At 33.7% G+C, this 12,826-nt stretch overlaps 1 protein-coding gene across 3 annotated transcripts in view; it reads right to left on the bottom strand.

Moving 5' to 3' along the window:
• Window positions 1-4,227: 4,227 nt before the first annotated feature.
• Window positions 4,228-12,826, bottom strand: part of LOC123561957 (tyrosine-protein phosphatase non-receptor type 13-like) — a 95,381-nt gene continuing 86,782 nt past the window's right edge. For all 3 annotated transcript variants that reach the window (XM_053529442.1, XM_053529433.1, XM_053529440.1), the window contains 6 exons: window positions 11,649-12,469; window positions 10,615-10,882; window positions 8,156-8,321; window positions 7,396-7,524; window positions 6,281-6,343; window positions 4,228-5,840 (listed from right to left, as the gene is read on the bottom strand). In XM_053529442.1, coding sequence (XP_053385417.1) covers window positions 5,781-5,840; window positions 6,281-6,343; window positions 7,396-7,524; window positions 8,156-8,321; window positions 10,615-10,882; window positions 11,649-12,469 — 1,507 coding nt within the window. In that variant the 3' untranslated portion in view covers window positions 4,228-5,780. The remainder of the gene's footprint in view (window positions 5,841-6,280; window positions 6,344-7,395; window positions 7,525-8,155; window positions 8,322-10,614; window positions 10,883-11,648; window positions 12,470-12,826) is intronic.

Genomic DNA, 12,826 nt, shown 5'->3' with positions numbered 1-12,826 from the left:
TTTTGAACATTTAAGCACTGAAATAAGACGTTACAGTGACCTCGGAAGCGTGTATTTAGCGGGCGACCTGAATTCTCGCACTGGTGAACACACCGATTATATAACGGACATTAACCTTAATAGATTTGTTGATTTGCCCGAAGATAGAGATCGTTTGCCTATCACGGTAAAGCGCAAAAATCACGATAAGTTCGTGAATCATTTTGGAACAAAATTGTTGACACTTTGTAAAGAAAACAGTCTTATTATTGTTAACGGTCGCCTCGAGGACGGAAATTATACGTATCACTCAGTGCATAGAAATAAAACTACCGCTAGCACAGTAGACTATTTAATTACATCAAACACCAATTTGTCATCTGTATTTGGTATGGGTGTGCTTGATATGTCGGAATTTTCCGATCATTGCCCTATTACTTTTTCTTTAAATTGTAAGGTACAGGCCTCGGTGCCTGAAGGAGTCAATTCATATGAAAAAATTGTATGGGATTCTTCAAACACAGAAGTCTTTTTAAATATACTTGACAGCAGCAAGCATTTGTTTGATGACATAACAAATAAGCTGGTATCTGGTGAAACTGATATAAATCAATGTATTAACACATTCTCTGATATGGTGCATGATATCTCTTTTAAATGTTTCGGTCGATCTTGTAATCACCATAGCAAGGGTACAAAAAGAAAGAAAACAGAATGGTTTGACGACAGATGCCGGAAAGCAAAAGCAGATTTTTAAAGGCAAAACGAATATTTATGAACAATAAAACTGAGCAAAATAAGCTTAATTTTTTGACGAGCAGGTCCATTTTTGTTAAAGTTAAGAGATTAGCTAAAAGCAAGTATTTTTGTAATGAAAGAATAAAACTGTCAGAATTAAGTCAAAAGTCTCCCAGGAAATTCTGGAAATATTTAAACAAATTTAAGCGTAAAGGGAATTTTTCAAATAATGATGTCAGTTTAAATGATTTTACGCAACATTTTGCAAATTTATCCACTGTGCCTGAGGATCGAATGAACAGCGGTCTTTTCAATACACAATCACGTGATAGTGAGGTGAATATTGATCAATTAGATAAGCCATTTTCTGTATTAGAATTGGAAAAAACCATATCTTCCTTGAATCGCCATAAAAGTAGTGACTACGAAAATAATGTAGCTGATTTTTTCATAGATGCTAAGCAATTTATTTCTCCTTATCTTTGTACCATTTTTAATTATATTTTTGACACAGGAGTTTATCCGGAGGCATGGTCAATAGGTGTTATTGTGCCAATTTTTAAGAAGGGCGATCCTTGTGATCCGTCGAATTATAGAGGTATCACCTTAGTAAATATTATAGGTAAAATATTTTTCTCTGCTTTTGAGAAATAGAATTAACAAATGGTGTGAAGATGGTAATTTATTCAATGATTCACAATTTGGGTTTCGTGATAATCGTTCAACAGCTGATGCAATTTTCCTGTTGCACACTATTATTCAAAAGGTCTTGTCAAAAAATTCAAAACTATGGTGTATTTTTATTGATTACGAGAAGGCTTTCGATACGGTAAACAGAGATGCCCTATGGGTAAAACTTATTAATACTGGTATCAGCTGTAAAATGATTACCATGATAAAATCTATTTATAACACTGTTAAATCTTGTGTAAGATTATCAGCGTCAATGCCCTTGTCTGATTTTTTCGATGTTACGCTTGGATTGAAACAGGGCGAACCATTATCTCCCTTATTGTTCATTTTATTTATAAATGATATCAACGAATCTATTGACTTTAATACACTGACTAACAATGACCTAGATCTGCTATCTATGTATTTAATTCTGTTTGCAGATGACATTGTTATGTTCACTACAAACCCAAATAGTTTACAAGCACAAATTGATAATATTTATCTATATTCTAGGAAGTGGGGTCTTAATATTAACGTAAAAAAGACAAAAATTTGTGTATTTGAAAAACGCAAACAAACACATGAACTGGATTTTTATATCAATAATGAGAAAATCGAAATAGTGGACTATTTTATTTATTTGGGTGTTAAATTCACACACACTGGTAAATTGTTAGAAGCTGTGAAAGCGTTATCTGACCAAGCCTTAAGGGCATATCACAATTTATTATATTTGTTTGACAGAGTAAAAACGGATGTTAAAACAAAGTTAAAACTATTTGATACTATGGTTGTACCAATATTATTATATGGCTCTGAAGTCTGGGGTGTATACAATTTCAAGGAAATTGAAAAACTTGATATCAGATTTTGTAAATATGTGTTAGGAGTCAGGGCTCAAACTCCAAATAATGCCGTATATGGCGAACTGGGTAGATACCCATTAGCAGTTATTGCCAAAGAGAGATCACTAAAGTTTTGGTTGAAGATCATGAAACGCCCTGACTCACTTATGTATACTATGTATTTAGATCAATATAACAATGTTCATAATAGCTGTTGGTCAAATAAGTTGAAAAGTATTCTTGACCATCTTGGTTTTAGTGATATATATGATAACTTCAATTGTAATGTTAACTATTGGCCAATGTTACAAAGAAGAATCCGAGATCAGTTTATCCAACAATGGAATGAGTCTTTGAATAATATGTCTAAACTAGAATATTATAGAAATTTCAAGCGTTCATTTTGTTATGAGAAATATATTGATATAATTACTAACGATGTATTACGTAAACATTTTACAACATTAAGAGTTTCTTCTCACCCATTAGAAATAGAATTTGGTAGATATCGTGATATTCCTAGAGAAAATCGATTATGTAAACTTTGTAATCAACAGGTTGTTGAAAGCGAATACCACTTCTTGATGTGTTGTAGTAGGTACACAGAAATTCGTACTAAATATTTAGGTCATATGTCATGGCCTTCACTGCAAAAATTTAATAGGTTCTTGTCAACTGAAAACAGAAAATTGGTGATTAATGTTGCAAAATTTATCAAAGAAGCATTGTTTATTAGAAAAAATACCCTCGATAACTTAACTGTTTCGTAGAAACTTATGCCATAGTCAGGCTGATTATGCATTGTGTATGTGACTTATATTTGTTTGTATAATATTTGTTTATATGTCATTTGTTTATGCCACGTCTTTGCCATATTGTTTGCTATATTGTAAATGGCCAAAGGCAATTATTTGTCGATTTTGCCAATAAACTTGAAACTTGAAACTTGGTATTGTACACAATCGATAATCCGCAACGACCAGTGTCGCTGTATTTTCACGCACCGCAGACTCGGATTATAGGCGATACAATAATTAATGAGAGTTAATCGTATTTAATTCCTTACTACCGAAAAGATTATAGACACTTGCAACTAAGGTTGTGTCTCAAATTCTGCCGACAAAGTAAAACACAAACGCAAATCGGCATCTTTAGATGTCTATTCAATTAAATATTTTTGACACTTAAACATATTTTTTGAAATATCAAAGAAACCAATCATAATGATTAAATTCAACGTATCAAATGTAAAAAAAAATCCTCATAGATTTTTTCAGATCTAGTAACATTAATTACATTAAGCAAGTATTACAGCTTCTACATAAAATGGAAAAGCCCAATCGGCCTCGCAGTTTCGCGTTTCCAAAGCGATCATTCGGTAAAAAGAACCCTTAACTCCGTTTATTCAACCCTCAATGGCTCAGCGTATTTCCATGGAATCACTATTATGAGGTGAATATTTATTGTAAAATATATGATTATGTTAGGTCTCCTGTGCATTTGAGATCTGTCAGGATGCTTATGTGTAATGTGTTATGTGTTAAGTTTTCTAATTTACGGAATCCTTTCATATTAAAAAAAACAACAGCTGAGCAGTCCAAGAAGTCGCCAGATTGCACCATTTACTCTAGCTATAAGCAAAATTTTCCCGGGGTCACCCCGGACCCCGCCCAAAACCAACCCCCTCTGTCGCCCCAATGCTAAAATCGTCCCTACGCCCCTGTTACTGGTAAACAAATATGTTTTCATCTCAGACAGTAATTTCAAATTACTGTCATTAATTTGTCAACATAATAAATCTAAAGGCAAATCAATATTTTGTTTAAATCTCAAGAAACTTGCCAGATACAGCTACTGTATATGAAAGTAAAATCTGGTGAACTCAATTAATAAACAACTAAATAACTGAATAAAATAATATTGTAAAACAGCTCGAGATCTTTTTCTTGTTTCAGACAAATTTCATATTTAATAAAAGGAGATTTTTAAAAAAAAAACATGAGTGTATAAAACTTAAAACAGACATGAGACAGAGAGTGGAGTCACAGAAGTGAATAAGGACGGACTTCATTCTAAAAATCTGTAATAAATAATAACTAAACTACAATAAATTAGATATTAAATACAATACTACTACAAGTTCATACAGTGTTGCAAAGATAACCATGGACTTACAACTGGTGATAGCAGAAGTTTACCTACATAGGTAGAAGGAACCATTCTACTTATATAAAGAGGTATTTTTACTTCTCACAGAAAACAATTTTATCTCAACAATGATCGAGTTTTCAAAAGAAAGGACATGCATCTGAAATGCCTAATTAGAAGGTTGAAATAAAGTGGCAGTATAAGTTCAATAAGAAGGAAGCATAAATACTGGACTAGAGTCTATAAGTTCCAATAGTATGTGTCTAAAAAGCAAATAATGTGTAAATGGTAAACTAATGGTATACATGTATGTGAAATGGAATCAACTGTGTGTCTAACACTGAAGTGTACAACATATAAAAACGTGTGTGTATCTACATGTGTAATGTAATATGCACCATATAATATCAATTCAAAGTTGCTTCATCTCTACCAATACATAAATATAACCGGATTGCCTAAACAAAAGCACCGGCTTAAAAAAGGAAAATTTGATGACTCCTATGGAGACTCCTAGTTTTTCTTTCCAGACAATTTATCAAAGCACCCAAAACTAATACATGAAGCTTCCAGTAAAATATTGCATCCGTAATAACATGTTTTATACTTCTAACTTAAAACTACCTGACAAATAATCAACAAAACTTTAACAATTTAAATTCATAACAATCCAGTTTCAAAAATATCTCCTCTTTGTCTCTAAAATATCTCCTACCGTCTTTTGTACATTTTAATTACAACTACTTTTTACAATTTTTAAATAATCTAACTTTCATTTACCTAGATGGCAGTAACTGAATATATATGGCAATGTATGTATAACCTCCTATACCAGAATAAAACTGGGGACAACAGCAAGAACATGCTCCAAAAATTATACAATTTTCTAGCATGCCCTGTTACATCAGTGACTAATTTATATAGAAATAATTTTATAAACAATACATTTCAAATGTGTTTCACAAAACAGCAACTACTACAAAGAGTATAAATAAACTGTTGAGCTGCTCAAAGTGAAGGAAAATCTTGTTCATTTATTAGTTCCCATTTAACTGGTATCATTCCACATTAAGAAGCTAAATTCTATATTTGTGTAAACTTATCAACAAAATACATCACTAACGAAGAACAGGGATGCTAAAAAAGATCTGTTTTATCAAATAAGGCATGTATAAAAGACATGTATTTCTGTTGTGATAAGGTTAGCAAAGCAAATTTTGTTTATATTATTTGGCTCTGACAAAAATAAACCTTAATTGGAACATCAAGAATGCATTTGTATACAATTCCTAGCTGCTGTTTTCTATCTTCTACTGCCTGTAAGGGTCTCTACTTTACTGCTGCTCACTAACTCTGGCTGCCTAGAAGGGCCTCTATGTCACCTGTTGGTTTTCATTAACTTGGGGTCTCTAGAAGGGCCTCTACACAAGCTGTATAACAAAATAAGTACTGATCCTGAAACAAAAATAACACAGGTTCTTGAAAAACAGATGTAAATTCTGAATGAAAGAAGTAAGGATGTTACATAAATATAACTTAAAATAATTTCTTCTCCAAGTGGTCAAGTTCTCAAAGAATCAAAACTTGGAAATTGCTAATTCTTTGCTAACAATATACTTTTGACTGCTTTTTTTTAAAAATCATTTAGCATTTAACATTCTAAATTTCAAAAATGGACTGGTACACCTTTCAATCTGAGCAGTACCATTTATAATTCAAAGAGGTGTTCACTGAAAATTTACTGACTGAACAGCGAATAGGGAGGACCAAGATCAGCCTGCACATCTGTGCAGGCTGATCTTGGTCTGCACTGATCGTAAAGGCAGAATCATTTGCTGCCAGCAGGCATAAGGTTAAACAAACAACATGTAATAATAAACAATCCTGAAACTTACCCTTGTCTGGATCATTCCCTGCCTCTGTCTCCGTAACTCCTGAACTATCTCTAACAGGTCAAACTGTAATACAGAAATATTGTCACTTCTAGTTACATCAAACCTCGATTTAATTTACAAGAACTGCTTAAAAATCAAATTAAATACTAAATGCAACAAAGTAAAACTCTGAGAAATGTGCTTGCTGCTTTTTTAACATGCATTATTTTTTTTTAATTTTGAGGCCATTTCCAGGTAACTTTATTTGCTGTTTCTTTTCAATACATACAATATGCACTACAATACAGTTCAGAATGTATACTAGTTTTTTGTGTGTATGTTTTTGCATTGTTACAGTAAAGGAATAAGTAGAGCAGTCATATCTGTTATCTCAATGCACAGCCTTTATATTGATTCCAATTCCACTCCTGGCTTGTGACAAAGTAATTTCTTAGAATTAATAGTATGTCTTAAACTTAATTTTCATTTGGAGCAATCTTTGCCATAAAACAAGAGCTGTCACTAATGGTGACAAAATGCCCCTGCAGCACCTTGACCTCTGACCTGGTGACCTTGACCTTTGACCTGGTGACCCCAAAGTCGATAGGGGTCATGTACTCAATAAGTACTATTAGCATGTGAAGTTTGAAGGTCCTGGGTGCAGTGGTTCGCGAGTAAAGTGCCTTCATGCAAGAAGTTAACATTGGCCCCTGTGACCTTGACCATTGACGTGGTGAACCCAAAGTCAGTAGGGGTTGTGTACTCAATAAGTACTATCAGCATGTGAAGTTTGAAGGTCCTGGGTGCAGTGGTTCGCGAGTAAAGTGCCTTCATGCAAAAAGTTAACATTGGCCTGTGACCTTGACCTTTGATGTGGTAACCCCGAAGTCAGTAGGGTATGTACTCAATAAGTACTATCAGCATGTGAAGTTTGAAGGTCCCGGGTGCAGTGGTTCGCTAGTAAAGTGCCTTCATGCAAGAAGTTAACGTTGTGACGAAAAAACAAATGAACAGACAGTTGAAAACTAATATGCCTCCCTTCAGGGGCATAATTATGGCCTTTAGTTTTTACAAACAACTACTTACTTTTATCAACTGGTTATTAATATATATATATACATGTAATCTACACTAACCTTCAGACCTCTCTCAATATGTGCCAAGGCAACATCTATTGTGATGAAAGTTCCTGACCTCCCGATACCAGCACTGCAGTGTACAACTACTGGTCCTGTAGTTCTGTACAGGTGACTTAATCTCATACACTGAAACACCAAAAGAAATCAACCTTTAAAAGATAGAGTACTGTATATTCACTAATTAACACTATGCCTCTCAATTTTTCCAAAAGAAAAAACAACAACTTAAGTTAGGTCATAGGTTAATACCAGCAGCTTGGTAGCGCTATAGCTGTTCAATTTCCTTCTATATGTTGCATTCAAAGTTCAAATTTACTTTAAAAAAAATAAAATATCCCTTTCTGAGGACCTTAAATGCTCCTCGCCCCCTCTTGTAAAATGTATTTCCTCCAGGAGCATTAATAAAGGAATATATGGTAAAATGCAATGAATTAAATGATCAAGCCATCAATATATTCATCTTTTTCATTAAAGGAATATCAGAAATTCTAACACAGACTAACACTTCTCCATAATATCTTTCTCACCTACAGTATAATTGCAGTATGTTCCATAGTAATGAAACTGAATCTGGAGCTTTCAAAACAAACAACCAATCTGATGTTGGAGTTAAACTAGTCTATAACTCTGACCCTAGGTGAAAACCAAGTGAAACTGGTCCCTAACCTTAACTTTATAACCTTTGACTGCGGGTAAAAACTAAGAAGTGTGATAAGACTACACTAGAAATTCAATTAAACAAACTTCCAAAACCCACCTGCAGTAAAGGTACAGCTGATGTTGGTGTTCCGTGATCTGGCCAGGTGGTATAGTTGAGATGGTACAGACACCTACTTTCTCCTGTTTCTATATTCTCTATTAGAATGTTCCTGATGTCAAAATCATCCAGACTGTTTTGATACAACAAACTCAAGCGTAATCGTCTGAAAGCAATAAGTTGTCGTAAGTTAGTCAAAGCAAAATTTTTGCCTGAAAACCTAAATGTAGAATGTTTAAAATACAGTCCTGTTTATGGCCATTAAAATTTACAGAAACTGATTCAAAGGCAGAAAGAGCTAATCCGTAAGAGAAAAGGGTTTTGAAAAAATTTTAACATCTATTTATAACTTAAATATATAAAAATCTGAACATTACAAAATATTCAAATTGACAATATGCAGTTACTGGGTATTTAGATTTTCAGTAGCCATAAAAACTAATAACAATATCACTAAAACCTGTAATTATAAACAATGCATGATAAAAACTCATGACTTAGTGGATACACTCAAAAAATCTGACTGTCCAATCCACCATATCCGTAACAGGTCTGTGGTAAATTTTGGTTTTATGATACAAGAGTTATATTTAGTTATACATCACTTTAAAGGTCTCGGAGGGTGGTAGTAGGATTATTTTAATTTTTTCGAATATTTTTGTAAATGTCAATGCCTAACATGAATGGTAGTCTTATATCTAAAAAGAAATTAAGGGAAAGCCTTGATATGGAAAAGCGGGATCAAGCAATAGACAGACTTCATCTGTGTTTTAAAGTGCAAGACATTTACATAAATTGTACAAAAATTATTGCACACATGTATATAAGATTTAAAGTAACAACACAAAAGTAGCACAACATGCATTTTCAAATGTTGCATGAGCACATCAGCTTGGTTCCTTAGACAATAACTTCATATGACATCAGTTGTCATCAGTTGTCTATTGTTCATCAAGTGTGCTCCAGTAAATAAACTGGCAAGCAAATCAATGAAATCAGGAAGAGCAAGCAAAATCAAGATGTGAGCAATGAAATAATAGTGAAAATCAGAACTAGATCACTGTTTTGTGGAGTGTAATACATCCAAAGCAATATTTCTAACCAGCACCATCACATAATGTCTGGCTGATTCCTTTACACAACAGTGACCATGACCTATGACTAAGAAACTACATAAGCAAGAGGGATCCATAGTGAATTTCTTTTTTTAGCTATCAGTCACTGTAATCTTAACCTTAGATCCACTGACTTAAAGGTCCAATACTAAGGAAAGTGAACATTTTAATTTCTTTTAAAAAGCACAGAAACTATTTCATTTTATTGGAAAATGAAAGTTGGTATGTAGAAATTCGAAATAAATCACAGTATATGTACAATTATTTTTCTATGAAGTATGAAGAAAGTTAAAAAGACCTGGGGGGTCATTCTGTCAATTCATTGAAATTTCAACATAATACACATACATTTCTTTGAGTTTCAAAGACCTTCTGTAAATTTTGACCTGCCAATCTTCATTATTTAGTGTCTTGCAGAAGTCTATGCACTGGCTATGAAAAAAATTGCCAACTCACTTTCCTTTAGTAATGGACCTTTAAAAATCAGTAGGGGTCATTCACTACCCAAGAACAATGTGCCTTACAAATACATGTAACAGGATTGTGCATCAGGGGCTAACAAGACACTGAGGGGAAAAGGTTTATATACAAACAGTCACACATGACCTTTGTCCCACTGGCCTTGAAACTGTACTTGGTCATCCACTGCCCATAGGCAATGTGACTGCCAAGTCAAAGGATCATAGGTTAAGGGGTTCTTAAGATGTTGAGTGGAAATTGTTTTTGTATTACAGTCATTGAAACCTTGATTTTTGACCCACTGACCTAAAAATCAATAGTGAGCAACCACTGCCAATAAGCAATGTTCAAGTTTTAGGATCATATGTCAAAGCATGATTAGGTAATTAAGCAGAAATGAAATTGCTAACAGACAGATGTATTCGCTTTTGGCACATAAGGTATAAGGAAAACTAATATCAGTGCCATGGAAAACAGCAAACAAATAGTTACTGGTCAGCCAGATCAATAAATTAAGAGTAAGCAATGTATAACAATCAGAAAAATCAGTCAAATTAGAAACAAGAAGCAAAGAAATTTCATGAAATAAGGAACAACAAACAATTGGATCAGCGAAATGATTGAAATATTACAGAAAATACAATTCATGACTAGCTAACTAAAATGAACAATTAAGATTCTTCAGTGAATTTTTTTTTAATTCCTGCCAAAAATATCAAAAAAAGAAGTTGTCAATAACAGAAATTGAAACTTTTTAAAGTGTTAGTGACAATATGTCCTACCTGTACATTTACAAGTTTTTTGAAAGTCTTCAACTGAAGCCTAACATTCAAAAGAATTAAAATTTATCTTATTTGTGTTTCTTCTCTTATGCTGATAACTTACCCATTACAGACATCAATAGGTACATCTACAGAGTCTGGCCAATATCTGTGACATTTGACCTTCATGGCCTCCATGTCCAAGGTCAACATGACAATGACAGTGACCCCTCTTTGCCAGACCATCTCCCAGAAGTCATCAGTGGTTTCCGGCAGGGGTCCCTGAGCCACTATATAATCACAGATTACACCATCTACATCCACCTTAACATGGCTGGCATTTATGTAGTCAGTGTCTTCATTGTCAGATATCTTAACTCTGTTAGCATCATCTGTAAGTATAATTCAAAATTTAAGTTATATCACCAGTAAAAACAGGTGATTTGTTTGTTTGTTTTGGGTTTAACGCCATTTTTCAACAGTACTTCAGTTATGTAACAATGGGCAGTTAACCTAACCAGTGTTCCTGGATTCTGTACCAGTACAAACCTGTTCTCCGCAACTTCCCCACATAACCAGTGGTGGGGGACGAATGATTTCAGACACAATGTCTTTTATCAAATCGTCACGGAAAACATACACCTCGCCCAGGGCTCAAACTAACGACCCCGAGATCCGTAGATCTGCGCTCTCCCTATCGAGCTAAGTGTGCAGGCTAAAAACAAGTGAAGGCAGTATTGTAGAGACTGACTTAGTGTTCTATGCTTAAGTCTATTTTGTTGATTCTGATTAGTTATGTGTGGTATAAAAAGTTAACAATGAATTATATCATTATACAACTATGCAAAGGAAAGACAATATCTTGAGTGACAGGAAGTTCTTACGCATTTTCTTGATATAATCAGGTATAGAATTAACTATCAATTGAAATTCTATTGAAACTCTTAAAATCACTCTAAAAATTTTGGTAACACTTGCTGTCTTCATCATTTGGCAGCTGCTAAAAATACAAATATAAACTTTCCAGTGCTAGTCATATTTTACAGGCAATGCCAATTAGTAGATTCATCTTATGAACTTGGCATATCAATATTTCAACTGAGCAATCACTATCAACTTTTTCTATAAAATTTATTACTGAACAGTATGTTAACTTACATGGCAGAACATTTCTGAACCTATTTTTCAGTCTGTTGTCAGGCAAACAAGCTGCTGTACAATCGTCAGTTATTGGCACATTTTTTAATTGTTTAAATTCTTCCTGAGGATCTTCTATTTCTATCTTTTCTTGCATATCAGATATAATGTTTGGTACAGAAGATTTCATTGGTTCCGGTATTGTCACAAGAGATAAATTAAACAACCAATCAACAGTCACTTCATCTGGCACGGTAAGGTCTAAATTTCTTAAAGAATTGCACCAACATTTATCATTGTCATCATTATGTATCACATTGGTATTAACATCACAGTGTCCGCTATCTTGTTCTGTACATTGTTCAGACTTTGATCCAGTTTCACTTTTATCAACATTTTCTGTACCTTCCTCTTCATTCTCTATAAAAACTTCATCATGATGGTAATCAATAACTTCAGCTGCTGAGAGATATTTATGAGCATTTCTAGCTGTTTCTTTATCTATTCCATCTGTGTCACTGACTTCTGATTCTGTACAAGTATCTATATCTGCATCTTTTAGAATTTGTTCAGCTTGAGCTACTAACTCATCTACACTATCATCAACTATATCACTTGGAACATGTTTTGTTATTGATAAACTTGTGTTATTTAAATCACTTTTATCACTTTCACTTCCATCAACACCATCTTCTTCTTCATCAGATTCAGAATTGACCTGTTTTTCTGTTCTTTCAGATTCTGTCTGCTGATCTGAGTTTGACCTTGACCTTTCACTAACATTCTCTGACTGATTCTCTGTACTATCAGATTCCAACCAAGTTGGTTTCCTTCCTTTGTTCCTGAAGTAATTAAAATTACTTTAAACCTCCAAAATTATATACTTTAACAGCAATCCAAAGGGAATACTAAACACTACACTATATATGTGATCTATTTTCTTTTAAATACTTAATGAATCCGTCAATTTTAACCCTTACACTGCAGAATTTCTATAATGAACTTGTCTATCTTTAAATTTGGATAGAACTATTAACTGTTAAAAGGGGTGCTTACCAAAAGATACTGGCTGAATGGCAAACAGTGCAGATCTTGATCAGACCGCATGGATCTTCACTGGTCACAAAGGCAGAATCAATCATCCTCTATATTGGCCAATATTTTCTTGATATGCATGTATGTATGCCACAACTACACAG

This window comes from Mercenaria mercenaria, chromosome 2 (genome assembly GCF_021730395.1).
Source record: "Mercenaria mercenaria strain notata chromosome 2, MADL_Memer_1, whole genome shotgun sequence".
Lineage (NCBI taxonomy): Eukaryota > Metazoa > Mollusca > Bivalvia > Venerida > Veneridae > Mercenaria > Mercenaria mercenaria.
Note: the sequence above shows the minus strand (reverse complement) of the source record. Positions and strands in the feature narration are given on the sequence as shown.